At 43.1% G+C, this 27,158-nt stretch overlaps 1 protein-coding gene across 6 annotated transcripts in view; it reads right to left on the bottom strand.

Annotated features, from left to right (window-relative positions):
- Positions 1-27,158, bottom strand: part of Mtus1 (microtubule associated scaffold protein 1) — a 149,167-nt gene that overhangs the window by 71,741 nt on the left and 50,268 nt on the right. For 4 of the 6 annotated variants that reach the window (XM_076553486.1, XM_006996674.4, XM_076553487.1 and 1 more), the window contains 2 exons: positions 24,859-27,091; positions 18,661-18,856 (listed from right to left, as the gene is read on the bottom strand). In XM_076553486.1, the coding sequence (XP_076409601.1) occupies positions 18,661-18,856; positions 24,859-26,928 (2,266 nt within the window). In that variant the 5' untranslated portion in view covers positions 26,929-27,091. Of the gene's footprint in view, positions 1-7,121; positions 7,355-18,660; positions 18,857-24,858; positions 27,092-27,158 lie in introns of those variants that run through there. The other 2 variants (XM_042262722.2, XM_076553488.1) reach the window with 2 other exon arrangements.

Below are 27,158 nucleotides of genomic sequence, written 5' to 3'. Positions count from 1 at the left end.
AGTTTTCACGTGCTTTCAGAGGAATGGAAAAAAAAATATCTTTAGAATACAAATTTACCAAATTGCTGCCCTGTCAAAAAAAAAAAAATCCTGACAGAGTCATCTCCAGAAAGAATGCTCAGGGTTGGGCAAACAGATCAAATTTTCTGGGCCACAGCTACAGTGTAGTCAACACCTAGTGAGCTCCGAAGATACAAGGATTCCTTGGAAAAGCATCTTTCCCAGCACTGCCTCTGAAAGCATCGCTGATTTGTGATCTTTCCCAGCTTGCCTCAAAAGACCTACACCAACCTCACTCTAATCCGCAGCCTGCCCATAAACACATTCCACCTGTTCTCAGGCACCAATCCCCTGACCTGCCTTAGGTCACTTTAGGAAGGTTCTAATGGAATCATCGATAGGTCCATCCAGTTGCCTCTTACCAACTGCACCAAAAGTTTAATTTAATTTAGAAAGGCAGTCTTACTATGTTGCCCAGCTTTCTGGGCTCAAGCAATCCTCCTGCTTCAGCCTCCAGGGCACTTGGACAACAGACATGTGCCTCTACGCCTGGCTTCCAAGAATGTGTGTGTTCATGTGAGCAAGAGGTATGTGTACACAAGTATGCATGCAAATGGAGGCTAAAGGCCAACATGAATGTCATTCCTCGGGTCTATTTACCATGATTTTTGAGACAGGGTCTCTCTCACTGACCTAGAGTTTGTCTGTGAGGCTAGGCTGGTTGTCAGTGAACCCCAGGGGGTATTGCCCGTCTCTGCTTCCCCAGTCTGGCTTCTTTAAGTAGATTCTAAGGATTAAACATAGGGTCTCGGGCATGGCAAATACTGTACTATCTCTCTCCAGCCTCCCCAACTAAGTCACACTTTTAATGATGGGGCTAATCCTAGCAATGTATTGTTGTTATGTTGTCACTTTATAAAAGCAACTTAGATAAGCGAACAGCTTTGCTTGGGCCACGTGCCTAACTGGTACAGTGAGTCTGCCGCCCGACCATCATCCCTCTGCTGTAACCCAGGGAAACAGGTCACAGGTAGTGAGTCTGCCGCCCGACCATCATCCCTCTGCTGTACCACAGGAAAACAGGTCACAGGGAGTGAGTCCGCTGCCCGACCATCATCCCTCTGCTGTACCACAGCTCCCAGTTAAAGGACAAAGAAGACGAACCAGCATCAGAGGTAGGGAAGTTCGAATCTGAGCCTGAGCTACGAGGAGAAAGAAAGCACCCACACAGAAACAGTGGGTGCCTAGCAGGCATTGTTTCACTAACACTCCTAGTGTCTCGACGTGGTGCTAAGGGAAGGAAGTCTAGGATGGTTATACACCTAAATCTCATATAAAGAAACATATTCCTCATGGGCACTTCAGAAAGGTACTTGGTGACACTAAATGGGAGATGTACCTTCTAAGGACCAAACTTTTTAAATGCTATATCAAAATCACTTTATTCTAATTAGCTCACAAAAATAGCACACAGCTGGTTTAAGGTAACCATTCAAACAAACACTTGCCCAGTCCTGAACTCTATACATCCCAGTGAACCTCTATACAGTCGGAACAACCATTCTCAATTAATGGCGTTCCACTTAGGGCTTAAGACCTTCACTATCAATTACACTTTTATAGACAGATCCATCATGAAAAATGAAGCTGGAAAAAATAGCTTTATGTTCTCTGATAACTCATGACCTTTTGCCTGTTGTGTACTTTTTCATCACATAGTAGGCCTCCCTTCTAAATGTTACACTATATACACACCTAAGCTGTTTACACATATACATGTAAACATACATATATACACTATAGACCAGGATTTTCATATGAGGAAGAACATGTCATTCATTTCTTTCTGAGGTTGGGTGACCTCAATATATCTTGCAACTTCATCCAATTTCCTGGAATTTTCGTGATTTCACTTTTCTTTACAGCTGAACAATATTCTATTTTGCATATGTACCACATTTTCCTTATCCATGTACCTGTTGATAGACATATAAGGGTTGGTTCATTTTCCTTCGTGTCATGAATAGAGCGGCACTGAAACATGGACATTGAGTGTCTCTGTGATAGGGTATGGACTTCTCCAAGTGTATGCCCAGGAGTGGAAGAGCTGGGTCAGAGGGTAGTTCTGGTGTTTATTTTATTTTTTTTGGGGGGGGGGGAGCTTACAGACTGATTTCCAAAGAATGATTGATCTGCATCCCCACCAGAAATGAGTAAGGGCTTCTCTTCTCTTCCATACTTGTCTTCCTCAACATGCTTGTCAGATTTCGTGAAGACAGCCATTCTGACTGGGGAAGGTTGCATATTAAAGTAATTTTAATTTACATTTCTCTGCTGACTAGGAATATTAAAATCACAGTTATTAGTCTTCTGTGTGTGTTCTACTGAGACATGTCCATTCCACCAGACTATTTTATTGATTGGCAATTCTATTTCCTCGGTGCTTAATTCTTGCCATTTTGGGATGTAAGCTGCTTGTCTAGAATAAAGCTGGTAAAGACGTTCTCCCATTTTATGAGCTGTTTGTCCAGATGTGGCTTTTTTTTTTCCATGCACAAACTTTCTAATTTCAAGAAATCCCATTTGCTGATACTTGGGGCTAGTTCCCCTGTTACCAAGTTCTGTTCAGAAATGTGTTGCCTACCCTATGTCTTCGGAACTATTTGCTGTTTCCCTCTTACAGCTTCAGGTTTTAAATTAAGGTCTTTGATCTACTTTGAGTTGTTTTCGGTGCAGGCTGAAAGATAGGAATCGAATGTCATTCTTCTGCAGGTAGCTATCCTAGGTATGTTGGCATGATTTGCTGAAATGGTTCCCCCCTCTTGGTCTATTTACAGACCCTTATTCTACTCCCTTGTTCGAAGTGTATGTTTCTAAGCCAGGTTGTCTTCTGTCACTATCTCTGTAGTACAATTTGAGGTTGGGTAGTGCAATACCTCCAGCAAGTCACATTCCATACTCCTTTGAATGGCTTTGGCTGTTCGTGGTCTTTTTAGTTCCATATGAATCAGGACTGTTTAATTCTTAACCTGTGAAATTTGGCATTGGAATTTTGGTGGGTATTACAATAAACATGTAGATTAATTTTAATAATATGGCCATTGTCACAATATTAGTTCACGAATGTGGAAGAAATGACTGTAGAAAAATATAATGCAGCCTTGTGGGTCTATCTCAGGGTATTTAGCAAGATGGAATGTATTGGAAAAGAGAAAGCCAAGTATAAGAAAATTTCCCTTCATTCATCATAATGTTTAAACATTTGTATGAATTTTCTTTGGATGGTGAGTACAGAAAATAAAAAGTAAATACTGAAGTCAATGGGGCCACATTCAAACATATGACACCCAATACAAAATAGATCCAGAAACCAAGAAAGGTTAAACTGGATGGACAAGGTAGATTCTAGTAACTATTTTACTCCAGCCCATCTGCAAACAGCTGGTCATGAATCCTTTTTATTTTGCTAAAGAAACAAACTAAGTCAATGCCTTCATTCATAGCTTTTATATGGTGATTATGAAGACAGCCTCTTTACTGCTGGAAAATTCATGATTTCATAATGGATACATTTCCTAGGGCAGGAAATGAAAGCCAAAGACTGAACTCCTGAATGGTCCTCCTTTGTCCTGCTACTTCTATTAAATATTTTATTCGGCAAGAGAAAGCCCTAAGGCCTTCACAGGGACATTGTCAGTCTCCCAGCACTGATCCAGCCTACTCTAAGGAAACGCCTGGGAAAGGTAGGTGAGGCCACACTGGAAGAGAAATACCTTCAAAAGAATGATAGCAATTTCCAGAGACCCAAACATCTACGAGCCAAGGTAATTTCCCATCACTGAACTACTACCAACCAGACATGAACAAACAGATTTAACATATCTTTGAGAGACTATGTAGCATTGAAAAGCATGAGTCTCAGTTCATATTTGATAAAGTGCACGATTTTGTAGATGAGATTCAGACACACACACACACACACACACACACACACACACACACACACACACACACGAGAGAGAGAGAGAGAGAGAGAGAGAGAGAGAGAGAGAGAGAGAGAGAGAGAGAGAGAGAGAGAGAGAGAGATAGATATCTGGGCAACGGATTCACATGGGCGCTTATATTACACAGTATTTACATGCTTAGCTGGGAAGGCAACTGCATGTAATCACAAAGCACAAGTGGGTGCATGAGAAACATCTGACACCTTACTCCAGAAACCAAACATTTGCAAAGGAAAGCATAAACTAGAAAAGTCACCGGGCTTCACGTTATAACACACAGTGCCAGGCAGTGCCCATTCTTAGTGGGAACACAGGTGACATTGGTAAAGAAAAAGACAGCGAGTTTGGAGAGGCGGGTATTTTACAGTCGGGAGAGAGACCACACTACATGTCAAACCTTTGGTAGTGAACGTAGTGGGAAGATGAGGAGAGGAGCATGGAAGGGTCACGGTGTTTGAATCAGAATTTCATCACGTGGTGAGGGGCAGAACTGTCCAAAGTGGAGATTAGAAATATAGGGCACCAATTAGGAGGCTGGCACACCAGCCAGAGCAAAGGTATGGGAATTTTCACTAGAGCAGGAAGAGATGATTGCGGTCACTTGGTAACATATAAACATTAGTAAGGCAGGCAATTGGCAGGGGCACTCAGGAAGATAAAGGGCTAAATTAATGCAGACTTCAAACACAAAAGATAACCTCTTTATAGCTATGGTTATAATTTCAGCTCTTTACATGCAACTACATAAAAAGACCTTGGTAGTAATGATCTACAGTAACTAGGAATCAGAAAAAGTAAAACCCAAAGCAATAACAAATATTAAGTCATAGTAGAAATAAATTATATATTCTCAAAACAGTAGCTAGCATATTCACTTGCAATTAACTCTAATGGGCCAAATGCTTTCACTAATAAGGTATATCTAATAAATTAACTTCACCGGATAGTACGGTAGTGTTAAATATTCTGCAAATAAAATCAACAGGCTGCTTATAAAATATACAGTTAACAACAGCTTCTGTGTATGTCAGGAAAAACAATTTTTAAAATGGTCTTTTAGCAAGAAAAAAGATGCACACGTGGACAAACATACACATATACCCTGTCCCTCCTGGAAAATTCATTAAAAAGATAGTATGAATGTGAATCTATGTTAACATTTCCCTGAATTATCCTTATAGTTTAATGCTATGTTAAACTTAACCCATATGATCTATTTTAAAGGTGACATTCAGAAAATTCTTTAAAACTTTTTAATAATTAAGATCCAGATAACTTAAAAGTTCTAGAAGAGAAACAATGAAAAAGCCACAGCTCAACTACAAAACGTCCAAGCAATTAAATTTGAAAATGGACAAAGGACTTAGACAGTGATGTCTCCAAAGAAGATGCACAAACGGTCAACATGTCAAGCCGAAAGCTGCTCATCATCCCTTGCCATTGGGGAAATACAAATCCAAACAATGAGCTACCCCCTCACCCACCAAGATGACCAGGGTAAAACAAGCCAACACTGGTGATCAGGCAGAGTTGTTAGAACCTTGAGCATTACCATTGTGAATGCAAACTAATGTAGTCACTGTGTAAAACAGCAAGCGAGTTCCTCAAACAATTGAATCTATTTACCACATCTCCCAGTAATCCCATGTCTAGGTGTACACCCAAGAGGTGAAAGCGAGAAATTTAAGAGATGTAAACACCCATGTTAGCAGCAGCAATAGTCACAGTAAGCCAAACGTGGAAACCACCAGAGCGTTCACAGGCAGATAGAGCATTGTGTAGACAGACACATGAGGGGTTATTATTCAGCCTTAGAGAGGAAGGAAGTGTTGACACCGCCACAACATGAATTAAACTGAAGACACGATGCTAAGTCACGTTAGGTCGATCACAAAGGAAAACGCTTGCATGATTGGTCTTCTATGAGCTTCAACAGAGCATGGAAATTCAGAGAGACAGAATCAGGATGATTGCCAAGGGCTGGGAGAAAAGGAGACTTAGGAATTAAGGTTTAAATTTTTAATAGATTAATTAGGGTAGTGGATAAATGTTTAAGAAACAGGAATGATGGCTATCAACAATGCGAAAGTGCTTAACGCTACCAAACCTGTGCCAGTAACGATGGTGAAAATGACAAATTCTATCTATGTAAGGCATCTTAGTTATGATTCTTAAAGGTTAGAAACAAAGCTTCCTATCTTAGCTATCACATAGCTGTATAGACAGATTAGTAAACTTGCATACAACTCTTAGAACAAAAATTCAGGAGAGGATAAGGGAGGGAATTTCTATCCAAAAACTATAAATTAAAAATTGGTCAGTACTATGGTGTAAGGTAAAAAGACTCAATCTAGAGGCTGCCAGCTTAGTTCAAGTCCAGCTCCACCATGCAGCAGCTGGGGACAGGTTATTAAGCCTCTCTGGGCTTCTACTTCCTCTGTGTAAAAGGGGTGATTATAGCTAAGAATGGTAGCTCACACCTTTAATCCCAGCACTGGGGAGATGGAGGCAGGCAGAGCTCTAAATTCAAGGCCAGCCTGGTTTACACAACCAAGTTCCAGGATAGCCAGGATTACACAGGGAAACCTTGTCTCAAGGAGGGGAAAACGGTGACTACAGTTCTATTACCTCATAAATCCTAGTGGGAAACAAATCACTTAGAACTGTAGCTGGCAAAGAGTGTCATACAAATATTAGCTTCTTGCTCTGTCTGGTCACCAATACTTTAAAAAAAAAAAGCCAAGTATTTTAAATGAAACTATAAAAATGATAACTGAATATATGTCATTTCCTGTGTAAGGTGAAGGTCTCGTTATATATAGAAATGAGAAACTTTTGACAATGTAAAAAACTTTAAAAAAAAAATCCCTGTGTATAAAAGTTAACAATGATGAATATAACGGGACAAATGGCAGCACCAACTCAGTCCAAATCATTTGCTCCAAATACAAATAAGCAAAAGCCCTATTGGGGAAGTAAAGTCAACAAACACAACATTGTCAGGTTGTACCCCCATCTCGAATACCTTTCCTGGCTCCCCAACTGCCACTTTTACTCTCTATCCTCAGTGCTCCCACAGAGAAGAAAAAGGTAAAGCTGAACGCTCGCTTTCCTGACCTCTTGTGATGTAAGGAGTGATCCTCATCTCTGGTTGGGGCCACGGAGGTCTGAGAAGAGCGATGTCAAGAAGGATGCTTCCTCCCCGATAAACACAGACAGGCATGTGAAAATAAAGCTGCTAACCTGGGACACCGCCCTTGGCTTCCAGCCTTTGAGAACAGTAGCAAGAGTGTGCGGTAGGTGGAACTTTTGGCGACCATGTTTTAACTGATTTTTGTCACTCATGTGCTGAACAGCCGGGGTGGAAGGACAGGCAAGCAAGAGGTGACATTTTTTCATCACCAAACATGGAAATGGCCTTCCTCCAGGCTTCCTGTTAAATAGACACACAACCCTGTGTTTTTAGCCAATTGTTACCCGCTTCAAACTGCTCTTACCTGCCCCGTGACCTTGTCAGTCGTGTTTGATGGGGGTAACTGATTCTTCTGTTGCCAGTCTTGACTGACATCCCTCCTCCATCCCTAGCTGTCCCTTCTTGACCCTCTTCATGATGTCCCCCCATCCCTCTACTCCTCTCAGCTTCAACGCACCAGACAGGCGCCCTTGACCTAGTCACTTCCCACACTCTGTGTCCTCATCCCATTTGGTGCCCTCACACACGCTATCTTCAGGTTGCTGAATCCCAAATTTGTATCCCTAAACCAAAGCCTTTTAGACCACCCATTTAGAGTTGCCACTCCAGACCTGTTTTCTCTCTCCTATTTGCCTCAACTTAGTATCTCTATAACTGAGTTCCTGGTCTCCATTCTGTCGTCTTCCTCATCCCTTCTACCTCCGTGGAAAGACACCATCTCTCTGTTCCTCATCCCTCATTCAACACCATCAGCTTTCCTTCTAATATCCATGCATTGGCACACCTCCAGAAGCTGCCACCATCCTGGTCCTAAAAAACATCTGCTGCTGCAGTTACAGCAATACCACCTCCTCCCTGGTTCCTACACTCACTTGCGCTCAGTCTATTCTCAACACGGTGAAATTATAAAGGTTTGAGTCACTAAGGCTCAAACCTGGGTCCTTAAGACTTTTAAGATCACACATACATAACTTAGCTCTGCGTTCCCAGACCTTCTCATTTCCTGTGTCCTCACCTGTGCCTTCAATTCCTGGAACACAGGCCTCAGGTGCCTCCTGCTGTTCACCTAGGTTTCATCTGCTAATCAGAGGCTTGGTTGGCTCTTTCAGTCCTTCACTCACAGCCCCCTCCTACTATATTAAAATATCACTCACACATACACCCCCCCCCAAAGCACGCACGCACACGAGCTTCATATCCCCCTCCTCTCTTTTAGCAGCTTTTCTATCTTCTCAGATTATCAGTACCAAACACACTCTATCCTTTCATCACAGAGAGCCCATTTTGTACAGCATGACAGAAACTTCCGGGGCCTGTTTTGATCTTGTATTCACTGTCATTCTCCAGCACATGGTAAGTGAATCTACCTGCAGTCAATAAATATTTGAGTACCAAGTTACAGGCCAATTAAAATACCATTTCACCCCTTCCTAAACATGAATCTCAGGAAAGAGCTTCAGAAATAAATAACAAAACGCTGGCAAGCGCTTTGGAAAACATTCTTCAGCCGTCAGAGATGGTGCAGGGACTTGCCTAGTGTCTCTGAATGACACCTCAATAAAAGGTACCCAGAGCATTAAAAAACGGCCACACCCTTTGAGTGCACCTAGAGGAATGTGTCAAGAAACGTCTGACCAGCTTATATACGCCTGTGCAAAGTTTTCCGTGTAGAGCCGTTTATTATAGCATGGTGGGGGAGATCTGGAAACCTCCCTCAATGGCCATAAACAGCGAAAGAAGTAAACACAGCCATTATGTTTTAAACAAGCCCACAAGAACACATGTGTTGAAAACTTAATCACCACTGCAGCAGTGTGGGAAGGAAGGGCCTCTTAAGAATATGAGGCCGTGACAGTTCTGGACTCAAGAACGGCACAATGCTGTTTGCCAAGTACTTGGTTCCTGGGAGAGCAGGTTTGTTATAAGGTGAGTTTGATCCTCTCTTGCATGTTTATCCCCTCACACCCCCTTGCCCTGTGTGCATGAGATGAAACTAGCACCATATTCCCAGACTTCCCATCCTTTAGACTGCATGCCAAATTAATTTCTATTGTTTGCAAATTACACAGCCTGGTTGCAAATTACACAGGCGGAAAACCGTGATTGCTAACAAAATTTAAAAACCTCAAAGGGGGCTGGAGAGATGGCTCAGAGGCTAAGAACACTGGCTGCTTGCTCTTCCAGGGGTCCTGAGTTCAATTCCTGGCAACCACAAGGTGGCTCACAACCATCTATAATGGGATCCAAGGCCCTCTTCTGGCCTGTAGGTGTATATGCAGATAGAGTACTCAAATACATAAATTTAAAAAAGGAACCTTAAACAGTAGGCATATCATGTACCTTGTGGACAAAAAGTGCCATCAACTAATCTGATCACACTGCTGATTGTTCAGAATGGGATTTCTATGAGTAGATATTGGCCCTGTCAATTTGTCTCTATATGCACAGGAGGAATATAGCCATAGATTCTGACACCAGAGGTTATTAGTGGTAGTAAGAAGAAAGGAGGGTTTCTTTTTCCCCTCCTGGCTTTTCAATTAAAATGCCACCCACTTTTAAAATAACCTATGATGGAAAGAGAAGAAACTGATTAAAATTCAAAGCATTGGGGAAGTCAAGTTATACTGGTTGGCTTTGCTTTAAAGCTGTCCCCGTGTTCTTTATTACAGATCTGGTCGCAGGTGTCCTCACTTCTCCAGTGGACTCCTAGAACACCAGTCCACTATGTCCTCTCTGACCATCCACCTTCCTCTATTTCTAGCCTCTCCATCCTGACCTTTATCCTGGTCCTCAACCTTTAAATTATCCTCTGCCTAGTTTTCCATCCATGTGTATCCTTTTTATTTCTGGGTTTTGGTTGGTTGGTTGGTTTTTTTGAGACAGGGTCTGTGTAGCTCAAACTTAGGGCAATCTGCCTGCCTGCACCAAGCAAGGGCTGCAATTACAGGTTAAAAAAAAAGATCACATTTACCCTACTGGGGGTCTTAAACATTAGCAAACATCATTGTCAATTAAGACTGACCTTTAATCTAAGTAAGGATGCAAGGCAGCGACTCAATTCCCACAGTTGTTAGAAGTGCTGCTATTTATCCTTTTTACTGTTAGAACAACATATAAAATGAGAACCTGTCACCTCCCTTATTTGGCTATCAAGCATCGTGACCTGTCCAACCCACCATCCTCTGGGTTTGGATTATGCCATATAAACCTCTGACTACCTGTTAACTCAGTTACCATCCAGAACACAGGGCTTCAGCTCCATTCTATGCTTTTATATACTGTGAAATGTGACTTCAGGATTTAGCCACAATAACGCGCGCTCTCTCTCTCCTAGGAGGGTAGAAGAAACTATTCTTAGTGTAACCATCACCACTTGCTTAGATTCCAGGGTTAGCGGACAGGCAGGACAAAGCCACAGGTGAGTCACAACACAGACAATCCCAGTCCCAAGAGGGGTAATTTGACAGAGCAACAAGAACATCCACAAAGCAAGGTTCTCACGATGACCTGAATTGTGCAGAAGCGGGGTGTTGCCGGTGGTACTGTCAGTACCTGTCAGTCTGTGTCACAGTCTCTGTGAGTACTTTCACAAGGTATCGGCTGTTTAAGAATGGGGATTAAACAAAAATAACCTCCTTAGTCACAGGCCTGGGAACCCGAGAGGACATACTAAAACAAGTTATCAGAGGAGAGTCCATCCTTCCCCAGCTTTCCAGATGGAGCCTTCCTATGTCCACCAAGAAAGCTGTTTAGCATCTGGCACTTAGACTGAGAATCCAGAAAGGAATGGAGGATGAGCGTTGGGTGCGCTCAACAGGAAAGCCATTCGGTGAGCACACACAAGGTCCCGGGGACAAGCCCAGCACCAGAACTACCACCAAAGACAGTGTCCAGACTCATTAGAAGCCAAGTTCATGGGCAGAACTCCTTTGAGCAAGAAGCTTACTGAGACTTCAACACTGATCACTGTCTTAGTTTATTTCCTTTCCTAGGGTTACAAACAAAATGAGTCAATTAAAATCCCTGGAAACTCTTAGGATGAGTCATCTCTGCCCACAAAGGTGAGCTGGAAAATGGATCAATGCTATTCCTCACTTTCACTCTATTAACCTCTCTTTATTCTCACTCATCTCCCATCTACAGACTTCGTTCCCTTTATTGCAATGACAAACCCATCTGTATGCTGTCCTACCTCCATCCTCTCATTGTCTGGCTATTGTAATTATCTCCTTGCTCTCATCCTCCTTGGCTCTTTTTCCACAGGTCGGAGTAACCTCTACACATTTGTATCATCTCCACTCAGAAACATGCAACCATCTTTGGAAGTGGTTTGTAGGCATTTACCTCCTGAAAACTTTCTCTTATTCTTCTCTTTTCCCAATTTTGACTTATGACCTCTCCCTGTATATATCCAACCTTCTAACAAAGAAAGCTGTAGACAAACCCTGGAGACCATTCTCCACCAAGCAAACAAATCAGGAATTCCACAATATTTTAAACACACGCTCCATTTTCTATTCCCTGAACCATGCAGGAGCCTTGGGATTTGCACCTAGATGACTGGAGCTCATCTGACTGCAGCTCCCTTGACACAGAGGCTCACCTCTCAGTGATCTGAGCACATGCTCTACTCCAGAACGTGGCCACACCATTCCCCATATATCCCACAGCCTTCCAGAAGCCTTGATGATGCTATCAACTTTGTCTCCTGATCCCTTAGGCATACACAATGATTAGCTCAAATAACCCATTCTTCTCCAGTCTTCCTTTGGGTTGAGCTGGTTTCCTCCCTGTACTATAGAGACTTGGTGCTTTGTCTAAGTTCCTGATCAAATCCAGCTAAAGGACACTTTAAAATGCCTGTTATATAACAGGTATGTTGTGCTGAGGGCTGGAAATATAAAAATAACTCCTCCTTGGACTCTGGCCTATGGATGTCAGTTTGGCAGTAGACAGGCATGTAAGAAAATCACCACACAGCATAGCACAGTCTCGGCAGCCAAGACATTCAGCTGAGAATGCTCTGCTTGGACAACCCTCTCCAGTCCCCACCCCCAAAGCTTAAAGGATACTGACTTAATCATATTTGTAGTCTCAGAATCTAGTGGACTGCCCAATACATAGCAGGTGCTCCTTAATGGCTAAGCCAAGTGCATAGTGACATTTCGTGAATCACTCTATAAAGCAGTCTTCTCTAGAATTACTACTGAGAGCTGTGGAGAATGTCAAGAAAGACTAAACTCACTGATGATACTGGAGAGGGTAAAAAGACACGTGCCTTCCCTGTGCCTACAAGCCCTACCTGCTCCAACTTCATCTTCTCCCACCCATTCTCCAGCCTCCATTATAAATGGTGGTCAATGAAGTTCTCCAGGCCCTACACCCAAGCTTCTTGGGTTCTCTGCACTGCCTGTTCACTCTGCCTAGGAACTCCATCACCCTGATACTCATGTGCTTTCCACCTCCATCTCCAATCCTCAGTCCTCCCACTGAGGTCTTTCTTGACCATCCAGTGTACAGTCTAGTTCTGCACTGCTTTTTCTCCTAAGCACTTATCACCCACTACTTTATGTACTGAACATTTCATTCACTTAGTTTATTTTCTAATTTCCCTTATTCGGGGATAAGTACCACCAGGGATGGAGTTGCTTGTCTCTTTTGTGTGTAAATGGAGAAGGGGGAGGAGGGGGAGGAGGGGGAGGAGGGGGAGGTGGTGGTCTTGGGACTGGGTCTCACACAATAGCCCTGGCTGGCCTAGAATTAATAATCCTCCTGCCACTAACTTCTGAGTGCCAGAATTATGGGTGTGTTCCACTCCACCTGGCTTTGGGGATCTGTTTTCTTTCACACTTCTTTATCCCTAACACTGAGCACAGATAAGCACTCATTGGGTTGTCATCCAGTTTCTATAGCTTTTAATGCACTCATGTCCATTAATGAACATGTGTAAAGAGCAAACCCTAACCACCAACTCTTGTAGGTGATCCGCGTGGCCCATTCCCAGTCTCCGTTCATTATCAGCTGTGTAATTTCGGTGGTGACTCAAGCATGCAAACCCTCAGATGCCCCTGTGGAGACTAGAGATGATCGATCACTGTACCTACCCCTCAGGAGCTGTGAGCATAAACACAAGAACGCTTAGGATAGTGCCTGCCACATCATAACACCCCCAAAGCCCAGCCGCTCCGATTGCTACTGCAATAGAAGTCCCGGGACACACTCCTAACACGTGTGTGTCGTAGTTACAAATATAAGACTATCTGTGAGGAGTGATAATTTCTAATTTTTAATAATGAGAAAAATTTCTACTTTTACTACCTGTCTCACACTCAGAAAATACTATAAAAATTTTAAAGATCATAAAGTGCTGAATACATGAGAAAATGTGTTTCTACAAACCCAGAAGCTGTACAGGCGAATGAGGAAGAAGAAAAATCCACAGTAACAGACACATCATTACAAGTTCTGGATGCATCTCAAAAGCAATGCATTAACCCACAAGAAGCTAAACAAAAATGAAAGTTGACTCTCCCTAAATGCTACTTCTCGTTCTCTCGAGTAAAACTAAAAAGCCGTCTCCTTGCATGCAGCCCTGAGTCACTTCAAGGCCTCGCTCACCCCTTTGCAGCCCTTTGGGCGGCTTTTGGGTTGGGACAGGAGGGTGGACCAGGCTTTCCTAGCTCAGGTAACGGTGTCAGGGTAGAGAGGGTGTCCCATCCTGCTTCTGTCAGACCAGCTGCTTCGGGCTGGACTCTGAGGAGACAGTTTACACCACCCGGAGCAGCACACCCTTAGTGGTCCACATCAGTCCAAACTAAGATGGACTGGTGAGTAGATCCCTGTAGACGTCGTCAGAACGGAGCACAGCACAGTGAGCTCCCCTGGCTGGGCACTTCCTCCTCCATGCCATCAGTTTTCAATACTCTTGTCAGAGAATCTGCATTGCAGAAAGTTGAGAAGACCTCTTTAAGTCCAGGGTCTAAAAAGGCCACAGTCTTTTTTAAACCATTTAGCTGGGGACAAGCAAACAACTTTTAATTTGTTAAAAACCAGGGTCCAAAGGTGCTCCTTTAGAGTGACCAGACTAAGAGCTCGAACTCGGGGGGTCCCCCTGTCTGGTTTGAGTCCCACCTCTTCCCTCCCCAGCTGCAGAACCACAGCATGTCATTTAATTCAGCAGGGTCAGGTTCCTGGTTTACAAGTTGGAAATAAGCCTCAGAAAAAAATCACCATAAGGGTTAAGTAAACTCAGGTGAAATGATTAACTTAGAGGCCTAGAAACTGGCATCCATTTAATTGAGTGAGCTGATCATCATCAGTGTTATAATGCTTGTTACGAAAATTTCCATCATTATCTAATCATACTTAATTGAGTTCATTAACAAAAGAAAACAAAACGGAGCTGAGCTGGAGATCTAGTCCAGCAGTTGAGCACTTGCCTAGCTGGCATTCCTGGGTTCAATCCTAGTACCACCACCAACCACCACCACCACCACCACCACCAAAAGCCACACTCAGAAGGAGAGTACTTGGGTTGACTTGTATCATTTTACACTCCGGCATCATACATAAGTTTCCACATTTGACAAGTAAAATGGAAGCACACCCATAGTTTAACTGTATTTTTTCTCATACTCAAGTCTAGAGCTTTTTTTTTTTTTTTTTTTTTTTTTTTTCTATTTTGACTCTGGGTCTGACTTTCTGCTCGGTTTTCTGAAAGGATTCATTGAAAACCCCACATTGGCTGGAAGACTGCCGCCACTCACCTTCCCGACAGCAAGTGTGGGAGATGACTGTGGCATCCATTCGGTCTCAGTTTGCGAACACACAAACACTCCATTGTACTGCAAAGGGCAAAGGCTCTCTCGGTGATCTAAAGGCACACTGTTCGTGCTCCTGGAGTCTCTGCTCTACCTTTAGCTCAGTTCTGTTACATTTCCTACCCTCCACAACAAACACCTCTCAATTTATTATGGTGACTCTCCCAAGGAGTCCCAGTTACTAATTTTTAAACATAACACGGCACAACTGAGTTAGTCTTCTGTCTTACCTCAGCTGGCCAGAACAAACACCTCAGACTGGCTGACCCAAGCAACAGGAATTTATTTTCTCTTATTTCTAGCGGCTGAGGGGTCCCCAAGACCAAGGTCTCGGCTACATTGCTCCTAGCAAGAATCTTTTCCCGGACTCAAGATGGCCCCTTTCTCGGGTCCCTCACAAGGCTGGGCTACAGCTCGGGTATTTCTTCCTCTTCCTCTAAAATCGGTTTGGAAAATTAGGGTCTCATCTTTATGACTTAGCCTAATTGTTTGATTCCTCACAGGCCTTAGCTGCAGAGTTAGGGCTTCGATATTTAAATTTGGGATGACATAAACATTCAGCCGACAGAAGTCTTCTAACCATACAAAAATAAAACTTAAATTCAAACCCATAATGGTTATAGTTACATTCCATTTTCTTCTATTCATATATAGAAAACTGCCAAGTAACTGGGCATGGTGGCACATGCCTGTACCCTAAGTACTCAAGGCAGAGGCAGGAGAATTGCTGCAACTTCAGGGACAGCCTGGGATACACAGCAAGTTCCAGATCAGCCAGGGAAACAGAGTAAAACCTTGTCTCAAAAAATATATGTATATAAAATATACATATTATATATAATATATATTTGCATATATTATGTATATGTAATAGCTACAATTTAGTTTTTTAACTGACTGAAATTTTAAATACATAGTAAGTTACCAAACTCACCTGGGTTCAATTCCCAGCACCCACATAAAATATAAATAAATAAATCTTTAGACTAACAGGTCCACATTTCTCTTGAGACACAATATACATAACACACGGGAAAGGAACTTTTAAAAGGGCTGATCACCTCGATAAAGAATTCCATCTGTTTAAACAGATCCCGGGTGGGGACCTGACTTCTAAATGGCATGTCTGCGTAAGTATCCAAGCATCACACTGCTCCCATAATCACGCCAGTAGCAGCCATTTCTCAGAAAACCAGACAAGTTCCACACCATCCCTAGAAAAATAAGACTGCAAAAACTCGTGGAGCCTAAGATTCTGAAACCCTTACACTTGACAAGTGTCCATGCCAAGGGAAGGGTAATGCTTGCCAGGCCTGGCAGCTCAGTGGTGCCAGAATGAAACCAGAACACAGGGCCCCTACCTAACTACAGGCCAGGGTGAGCACAGCTTTATGCAGCATCAAGTCCCAAGTGCTCCAAACATCAAAGCAGGAAGGGAGTGCTCCAGCCCCTGGCAAGGACCAAGAGCCCCATAGGCTGCAGCAAGGAGGAAACCGAACGTGGACCTCCTCTCCCTGGAGACCCCCAATGGTGACAGTATAGAAAACAAGGACCAGTGCACCCCCACACTCTAGCTTCGCTCCTCCTAAATGATGAACACTCGACGAGGACACATTTCTCTGTTCATTCAGATGCCCTGGAGATGGAAATGAGTGGCAAATTCCTCTTCTCCCACATCATCCTCCGGGGTCTGCTCCTGCATACTCCTGACCTTGACACTAAGAATCTAAACAGCACATGTCCAAGCCTCGAAGGCTTCTCCCACAGCAGCTTTGAGGCAGAATGGGCAAATCAATCGTGAAAAAGCTGAGCTGTGGTGCAGTAAAGAGGTCCTCCAGACCCCAGCTGGTTTTATAGCCTCTGTAAAGCATTCTCACATGTGGGGACACATCACTTTAGAGGCACATTTTTTTTTTTTTTAACATTCAATAGTAGTCACTATTTTTATGAGGGATCCATCTGACATGTCTTTAATGTGCTCAAGGCTGTACCTGCAGAAATAAAAGGCATCCCCGACGGATTGCTCTCGGCCCACGGGGGTGACTAAACAGGCTTTTCGTCTTCGTCTACGAAACGGATGAATTTCGCACTTGCTGTTCCGGCTCACAACACAGAGCGATCTGTACAGCTGCCAGGTTTAGCAAGGCCCTTAACAGACACTCTCGGTGCTCTCAAATTTCAGCCTAATCTGACTAGCACTAGAACTTCTAAAAGCCAAGCCAAGGTAAACTAAAGTTCATATTAGAAAATTTTAGTGGCTTTTCCCATCCCTGTAACATCTTTCGGGAAAATTCAAGGGGGGAAAAATCTCTTCATATGTGATGGGAGTGTTTGTGAAACTTCAAAAAAGGCTATAGTGGGCTGGAGAGATGGCTTAGAGGATAAGAGCACTGGCTGTTCTTTCTGAGGTCCTGAGTTCAATTCCCAGCAACCACATGGTGGCTCACAACCATCCATAATGACATCTGGTGCCCTCTTCTGGCCTGCAGGTGTACACGCAGGCAGAACTTTGTATGCATAATAAATAAATCTTTAAAAAAAAAAACACTATAGCATGTTAAGCACATAGCCACTTATTAAAGTTTTATTATATTTATTTAATGTGTGTGAGAGAAAGAGAGAACACCCAAGCCAGCGTGTACATGTGGAGGTCAGAGGACAACTTGTGGGAGTTGGTTCTCTATCTACTCTGTGCGACCCTCAGATCAAACTCAGGTTATCAAGCTTGGAAGTCAGCACTCCAAGTCATCTTACATGCCCGTCCAATTATTTTTGAGACAAAGTCTTGAGATGTATGTACACGCGCGCGCGCACACACACACACACACACACACACACACACACACACACACACACACGCATGCACACAATCATCCCAGGCAGGGATTGAACTTGCAATCCTCCTGCCTTGGCTTTTCAAGTAACAGGATTATACAGGTGCACCACCATACTCAGTTTGTTAAAAAAAAAAAAATTAATAAAATAATTCATGTGTTCCTGTTTGCTTCCTGTAACTGTGATAAACACCTCGACTACAAGCAACTTGAGGAGGGAAGGTATTTCCTCTTAAACTTCTAGGTCACAGTCCATAACTGGGGAAGTCAAGAGACCATCCATGGGGGAATGCCGCTTACTGGTTTACTCCCAGGTTTCATGTTCAGGTACCTTTCTTCTCCACCCCAGGCCCACCTGCCTCAGTATGCCCACAGTGTACTGGTTCTTCCTACATCAATTAGCAACCAAGGAAAAGCACCACAGACATGCCCTCAAGCCAATCTGATGAAATCAATTCCCTAATTGAGGTTCCTTCTTCCCAGGTGTGTCAAACCGGCAACCAAGATTATCACAATGTCTTAACAGCTAGCCGACTGCACAGTTACAGACACACACTCTGAGTTTACGCACATCAGCCACTCCCCGAAGCGGCTTTGTGCTGCTCGAGGGTGAGGGCTGTGTTGTCTCCCCAGACTCCCCGTCTTTCCCAAGAGGCTGTTGGACCACAAAAAGCTAGCTGCTTTAGTGACATAATGCATTAGTTCTAAAAACCAGATGGTCTTTCTGCTTTCTGCCAAGCCCAATTTTGCATGCAAATAATTCATAACGTGTTGCGTACAGGAGTGTGGTTGAGTTACTTTATTCTTACCAGAGCTGGACACACGCCTGATCCTCTGAGGCGATAAGGCCCTGTCGGAGCCCAGGGCTCGGCTATCGTTCCTCCTCCTCAGGCAGGAAACAGCAGGCCCCACTTTGGCTTTGAGACCTGGTGTTTTCCTCAGGCTGCAGGAGTCCGGCTTGGAAATGCTCCTTCCCGGGGTGGTGGCGGCTTTGGGTGCAGAACCCTGTGAGGAAAACCAGTTAAGATTTCAGTCTCATCCTGCTTTTGCCACACCATCCCTGTGGTGTCAGCTCTGTGAGAGAAACTGCCTCTGTCTCAGTGGCTGTGCCAGAGAAGTCTTTAGTGACCATTTTTCCTATGAACAATTAAGAAGACTTCAATGTGTCCCAGTCTGTCTTCAGGCACATTAGGAGACTTGATCGCCAGTGCCCACGTTGACTTCAGCACTACTGTTCAGTCCTCTGGATAGCAGGCACTCAGCTAGTTCCTCCCACCTGTCTGGTTATTCCTTTTTTAGGGTCCTATTCTTTGGTACCTTTCGAAGCTAGTCTTCACCAGGGCTTCACCTTGATCTTGTTTTCCTCCCTCACCAGAACTCACCATACATAGCTTGTCTGCTGTTCCCACTGTGACTGATGCACTCAAAATCCACACTTCCAGGCCAACACTTCCCCCTTCAGCTGCCCCTGTGTTTACTTTCTGTCTGTGTCTCTCCACTGAGATCTTTTTACTCAGTGAGAACAACAATGATCCTATTATTGTTGGCATTCACTGACACAGAGCCCTTACACTCTGCAAGATACCATCCTAATTTTTTAATTTTTACCTAGCTTACAAAAGAGTGAGTTTGTCATATAAAATATGGTAGTTATGCACATATATAGTTATATTTTATCTATATTTAACCACTCATTACCCTTTATCCATCTTCCCATCCTTTTCCTCCCAAAATTTGCCCTCGACTTTCATGTCCCATGTATGTGTGCATGTGTGTAGACACCTACACATATATACTTAATCTAGCACAGAAGACAAAATGTGATTTTTTTTGTTGTCTCTGTCATCCCTTTTATTCCCCAATTATCCCCCTTTTCTTTTAGTCCTTTTCTTTGTCACAGTCCCTCTATTTTCAAGGTGTGCACATACATGCACACATGTATTTACATGTATACACACATATATACTACACAAAAGACAGATGAATTCTGTGTCTAAAAAAAAGCATGTATTTCTGACTTAGTTAGCTCAACATGATTTCTTAGTTCCATCTATTCTATAAATAACCATTTCACTCATTTTTTTTTTTTTTTTTTTTTTTTTTTTTTTTTGGTTTTTCGATACAGGGTTTCTCTGTGTAGCTTTGCGCCTTTCCTAGAACTCACTTTGTTAGACCAGGCTGGCCTCGAACTCACAGAGATCAGCCTGCCTCTGCCTCCCAAGTGCTGGGATTAAAGGTGTGCGCCTCCACCGCCCGGCCATTTCACTCATTTTTACGGACAAATAAAGTTTCATTGTGTATACAAACTGCTCATCTGCTGACAGTCGTCTAGACTTGTTCTGTACCTCGTTACTGTGAATAGTGAAGCAGTAAACATGGATGTTTGGGTGTCTCTGTTGTAAGGCTGCCTTAGATTCCTTCAGGTCTAACTCCAGATATACGGATAGTTCTATAGTGGCTCTCCATTCTAAATTCTAAACATATTTATCAACTAATTGAAATCTGTTTAATCACCCAGGAAGATTGTCTGTCATACCCTGTGGTAGTTTGAATGTAATTGGCCCCCATAACCTCAAAGGGAGTGGCCTTGTTGAAGTAGGTGTGGCCTTGTTGGGGCAAGTGTGTCACTGTGGGGCAGGCTCTGAGGTCCCTATGCTCAGGCTACACCTAGTTCAGTTCACTTCCTGGTGTCTGTGGATCAAGATTTAGGACTCTCAGCTCCTTCTCTAGCACCATGTCTGTCTGCACGCCACCATGACCTCCTGCCATGATGATAATGGACTAAACCTCTGAACTGCAAGCCACCTCAATTCAATGTTTTTCCTTTATCAGAGTTGTTGTGGTCATGGTGTCTCTTCCCAGCAATAGACACCCTAACTAAAACATACCCCCATTTTAAGAAATAACATGAAACACTTTCAAAACTTAAGCCAGTTTAACCTATCTATCTCACAATTTACACCTTGTCTCCTATTAACATACCCAGGTGCCCATCTTAAACAATGAAAGCTTCCTTTCTTACCTCTTAAGCCCACCTTTCCACCTGCTTTAGAACTAAAGCCAGGCTCATTTCTCAAAAGGATTACTGAAATCATATCCCCAGGGACTGTCTGGTCACACCAGCTTCTGCTGCTGCTTCTACTCCCCCCTTCTAAAAAAATGTAGTCTTTTTCTGTCCCACCAGCTAGCTCGCAAATAAGTACACAGAGACTTATTAATTAGGAAAGCTCAGCCTATAGCTTAGGCTTGTTCCTAACTAGCTCTTATAACTTAAATTAACCCACTTATATTAATTTACATTCTATCACATGCTGTTACCTCTCTTCCATCTTGCACCTCTTATTTCCTCTCCATGTCTCCTGGAGTCTCCTGTGTACCTAGATTCTCCTCCTCTTCCTTTCTCTTCCTGGAAATCCCACCTATACCTGCTGCCCAGCTATGGGGCCATTAAGCTCTCTATTAAACCAATCAAAAGACACATCTTCACAGTGTACAAATATTCTGCCATACAAAAACCTTCCTCAAATTCAACTCTTTTAAAATCACATCAAACCCTTTAGGGTGTGGCAGCCCCTGCAATTATCTTCCTTGCAGGCCCCATTCCCATCACAACCTCTGCCAGGCTACCCCCTGCATCAGAATACCTTCCAATGGTTCTTCATCTTTAGACTTGGTGTTTCCTCAGCCCAGAATGCATGCCCTATAACTTATGGCATGTGGCTGAGTGGCATTTTCGTCAGAAGTTTCCCTTGATAATCTTCCCAATTGCTACCACCCATTTTCCTGTCCTGTAACACAGCAGCCACCTGATCACTCTCATAACTCAGGAATTATGCCCCTGGTGGCTTATTTTCTGATCATCCCACTTGATAAAACATTTATTTGGACCAAAGCTGTCTTTCTTTATACCCTAATAAGTGCTATCATACATGGCATACACAGTGAGTGCCCAACAAATGTTTCCACTGTAGGGATAAGGAAATGGGAGCCTAGATCTTACTCCGAGTACAAATTCTAACACTATAAACTAAAATTTCCTCCTTTTACATAGAGAAAAACTGAGCCTCATAGGAAGGTAATTTGGAAGTTAATGATGGAGCCACAAATCGAAAATTATCCAGAATTCATGCTCTGAAGCTTAGGCTTGCATATTCTGTACCATGATCCTCCTTTGTTTAATCATCAATGATTGTTTCATATATATATAGACATACACACACACACACACACACATATATATATATATATATATATATATATATATATATATATATATAGTCCTCCACCAATGGCTGTTGAATCCATACACTGGGTGAGGTCAATACTAATCGAATAGCTAGTATCCACAGAGAACTGCTACAGACTCATGTTGCCACTGGAATGCCACGCGGAATTCTCCTACCTAGAGGAACTTTCCTTTAAGGAGCAAACCAAACTTCTCTTCGACGTCCAGGAGTGAACCTTCCATGAATCACTTACTTTACCTTCAGAGCCCACATTCTGAAAGATTTCCAAGTTTGTGAGACATGGGGGACCTGAGTTTGAGCGTCTGTTTCCCCTACAGCTGTGTGAGTTTTAAATAAACCCTCTGAGGCACTGTCATAGATAACAACTGGCCCACTGTTGCTGAAGACAATGGGCGTAAGCCCTAAGCATTACTGGGACAATTAAATGCCAGGCTGTAAGGGAGGCGCCTGAGCCCGTCTTTCCTTTATGCTACAGCTCCCATTTATCCAGCATGTTATCTTGAACACGCGACCTCTGCCATGGGCAACTACTTTTAACCCTCTATAGCAGTTTAAATCAAATCACTTCTCCCAGATAAAAAAACCTTTCTAACGTTTCAGGTAAATCCAGATCACCAAACAGCCATAAAGGGTAGGCAGCCTTGAATAAATTAATGTACCTGAAGACTAAGACCAATAAAATACACATACACATTCATACACATACACACACACACACACACACACACACACACACACACACACACACACACACACACACCATTCTACGACAATAACATTGGGTACTACTAGGTACTACTGAAGTGACTAACAAAAAAAAATGCAATGTGAGTTCACTTGTGTAGCATTCTACAATAAGCCAGCCTGTGGCTATGATCTAGCCTCATCATGCTAGGAAACAATGTGTCAGAGTTGAATTAGGCAAATTGGAGGACACTACTGTATGTAAGACAGGGTTATAGGCGCATAGTTCTTTACTCTAGCCGAGAAGTACAAGTGCCAGTGATGAGACTGTGGGACAGCCCTTAGAGCCTTACAAAGCATTTCACACCTAATTCTAAGGTCTCACTGCAACATTGCTAAGGTGCAAACTGCTGGAATCCATCTCACCTGAGGATTCCATGGCCTCACCTCAATATCACATCATGGGTCCGCAGCTACCAAATTGGAAATATAAGGAAATAAAACAAAACCTAAACTCTCCAGTTTCAGAACTACACAAGCAATTTATATTCAAGACAAATGTCCAAGAAACTTCATTAGTTTTTCTGGTACTGGGGTTCTACAAGTAAGTGAACGTCTCTCATGCAACTAGGCATGCTGGTGCATAACTAATCTTAGCATGAAGGGTGCTAAGCAAGGGTACCTCAAATTCAAGGCCAGCCTGGGCTACTGTATGCTGAATTCAAAGCTATGGTGGCTGGAATGTTGATACCCAAATTCTCCATAAATTAAGGAAAAATATTTTGTTTCTATACATATCTATAAACACCTATTTAAGACTATTGATTACAATGGAGAGTTTATTTATTATAATTCTATTTGGTATATTAAAGTTCTAAACAATCAGAGTTTTCTCCATTAGACATAAAAAGAACTTGAAAGATCTGTGTCCTGAAACAATACACAAGCCTATTGGATTAGGAATCTCTACGGCATTCCACCCTTACCAATAGAATTATTGATAAAGCTAAACATCTGTAAACTGACCCAGGTCAAGAGTATCTCTACTGTATATCATCTAGACAATCCCTGCATGACCTGCTATGTATGTAACCTGAAACAAAACAGCCTCGTGTACTTGACCGTACTGTGTTTCATTCCTCCCACACAAGAATCCCCGAAGAAAGGCTGCCTGTCTTTCTCCTCTGCGCGCAGATCCATTCCCCGTCCAGAGGACAAGCATTTCAAGGGCGGTCTGTGTGGGGCTGAAAATACACCTAAGTCTGCACTGCCAAAAATAGACCTGAGGGCACATACACAGCCCAACAGCAGCCTGGCAAATGCTAGGAACACTAGTTTGATCATACTATTGTCAAAAAACATGTGCATGTTTACAGAAAAACAACCTTTAGACTGCCATAATGCTTCAGGTTTTTTTTTAAGTGACTATGTAGTCCCCCCTCAGAATTTGACTGGTGCTGCTGAAGACATACTGCTTTACTTCCTACATATGGATTTTCTTCATGCGTTAGGAACCAATGCATATGGGCTACAGGTGACCTTACACATCCACTTTCCCTTTTGGCTGTGGCAAAGTTCCCAGACCTGGGTCACACAGCTGGTCGGAGCAGACTCACAAATCTGTGAGAATAGGTTCTGCCTCCAAGACTACATCCCCCAACAAGGTACCAGGAGCGATTTTTATATTGATGTGTTTACCAGCAGCACTCCCTAACCAGTTCTTAAATGTAGTTTGCCTGCTTAGAACCCCTTTGGTTTTTTAAGAAAAATAAAATGTAACCAGACATCAGCTACTTCACTTCAAATATCTAAATATATTAAAGCATTAACTTATTCCTTTAAAACACTATCAAAAGGAACACCCATGTTCAAGAAAATACTGAAACCAAGTTTTTCACTATGCAAGTTTGTTATATTTTTGACTCATGAACACTGCCTGACCAGGGCAAAGAATACCTGCATACAAATTATGAACCAAGTTCAGTGATATTATTAGCAACTAATAGGTAACGTACGTATTGCTGATACACCAGCTTTCTTCACCGCTCCTAGAAGCCTACAGTGGCTTTCACTTACCACAAACAGAGACTTGCATTCAAAAGTCTCATTCATGGCTGCCTTCCCCAGCTCTTGCTTTTCCATTAGATCCCTGCTGTCCTTTTCACCCTTTTCAGGGCTAATCTGATCGATGTGGGAAACATAGGTTACTTCCAAGCACTCTGCACTTTTCATTTTAACTGGAAGAATGCCTTTGATCTTCTGGAAGAACGCAGCGACAGACCCAGTCTCGCTGGCTGCAGGAGAAGAACGCGGCTTGTCAACATCTTCCCGGTTCGATTTCGTGGCAGATGTTGTTCTTGGAACCCTGAGCGAAGCGTTTTTAGAATGAGTTGTAACATGCACGGCCTGACTGGTAATGAGTTTATTAAACTGTTGCTTGTCTGTCTTGTTAATTAGGATTTCTGCTTTTTTATCTGCAGTAAAGTCAGACCTTGGTGGTCTGTTCACAACTGTCAACTGTTTAGAAGGCACTGGTGGGGTTGAGGAGACCCCAGTAATCTGAGGTTTGGGTGTGCCCTTCGTTGGGGAGGCATCTTTGGGTTGCAACACTGATCTGGATATAACTTTGGCTTTGATGTTCTTGAAGTTTGGTCTTGGATAACTTATAATTTCTGTTTTCCTAACTTTACTGCCTATAGTAGTATTTGTTTTGGTAGCGGATTTTCCCAGATTAGGCTTTGGCATATTCACTGGTGCGCCTTTCAAGTTTGGTGCATTTTTAGCATCTCTTGGACCATTCTCCACATGATTGCACTTCTCTGTTGCTTCAACAGGTGAAAGCGTAAGGCTTACATTGGGGGTTTGCTGAACTGGTGTTGACGTGCAAGCTGTATTTTTTGTGCTAATGGTTCTACCATTTGCATCCCAAGCCATTTCATACAATGAACGCCGCTGCCCTGGGACACTTCCTAGGGTCAGCTCTTCAGTACTCTCTTGGATTTCCGAGTCGTCATCGTGGTCATGAGAGGAGGCGATGTGTGGGTCTTTGATCATAGTGACTTTACACTCAGTGTCCAGGACTCTGGTTTTACTTTTATCAAAAGCTGGCACCGGTAAAGGGCATTCATTATCAACATGACAGTTGGACAGCGTTTCTCTTAGATTTTGGCCCATTTCCTGTTGACCACATGAGCCATGTGAATGTGTCTCACTGTTTGGTCCATCTTCCGATACACAACAGAACTCCTGTAACACAGACCCATCGGGAACCTCCATCCCATCAGAAACTGGTGTCACAGCTTGTATCTCTTTTTCTGCAGTGCGTCCTTGCTCTTCCCCATCTGCGTACTCTTTGGTGACATTTCCTAAGGAATACTGACACTGAATTCCAATGTCTGCACTGTCCGTCTGCATCGGCACATCAGAACACACTGTGTAGGTTGTGTTTAGAGCCTCTGATGGTGGGGCTTGAAGGCTTTCCAAGCCCTCTCTATTGTAGTGGATTCCTGTCACATGCAGCTTCGAGGAATGGGGTGATGTCCAAGTGGAGCAGGACAACAACGCATTTCCACCTTTCACACTCACTGGCAGCAGACCATGTGAAGGCTGACCCTCTTCAATAGAATGGTGCGCTATAAAGGTACGGTTAGCTGTGTCCCCTTTCGTGTCAAATGTCTGTCTTAGCTCCAAAGCTGCAGGGGAGTCTGCACAGTCGAAATCATCATCAGACTTGCACATACAGGACAGGGGGGGCTCAAACCTCTCATCCTGGAGTGACTTGAGGGAATCCAAGTTGCTATGCAGGTTTGGGGGCTTCGCTGGACTGTAAGCAGAAGACTGATGGGTAGGATCACTGGGCATTGCAAACCCAGGCTTACTAACGAAATCACTTGAGGGTTCTGGGTAACCGAGTGCTCCAACACAGCGATGGCTTAAAGACACACTTTCACTGCTATCCACAGCAGGATCCATTTCATAATCCACCACCATGTCATCTGTGTTAGCAGCGTGACAATCCCCGTGACTAGCTGAAGGATGCTGTGTAGATGGTGACTTTGTGTTGTATTCAGATGTATTCCCGTTTTTATCACTGGCAGATATATAATGCAATTCATCTTCTCTCGTATCTGGTTTATCATCATTCATCCTGAATACTAACTTTAAACCTCTGCCATTTTATATTCTCTTTAAAGCCTTTTAAATTTGAGAAGTGAATGAAAAAATGGTCCAGGCCCCTCCCTATCGCTTTCCAGCCCAGTTCCAGGATGGCAGTCTTAGATGCTTTGAAGCTGAAATGATTTGTTGTTCCCTGCAAGAAATAAAATATTTAACTTCAATAAATGTTAAAAACATTTACAGATCATCCTTCATTTAGA

The sequence above is a fragment of the Peromyscus maniculatus genome, chromosome 17, assembly GCF_049852395.1.
Source record: "Peromyscus maniculatus bairdii isolate BWxNUB_F1_BW_parent chromosome 17, HU_Pman_BW_mat_3.1, whole genome shotgun sequence".
Classification (NCBI taxonomy): Eukaryota; Metazoa; Chordata; class Mammalia; order Rodentia; family Cricetidae; genus Peromyscus; species Peromyscus maniculatus.
This window is presented reverse-complemented; position numbering and strand designations above follow the sequence as displayed.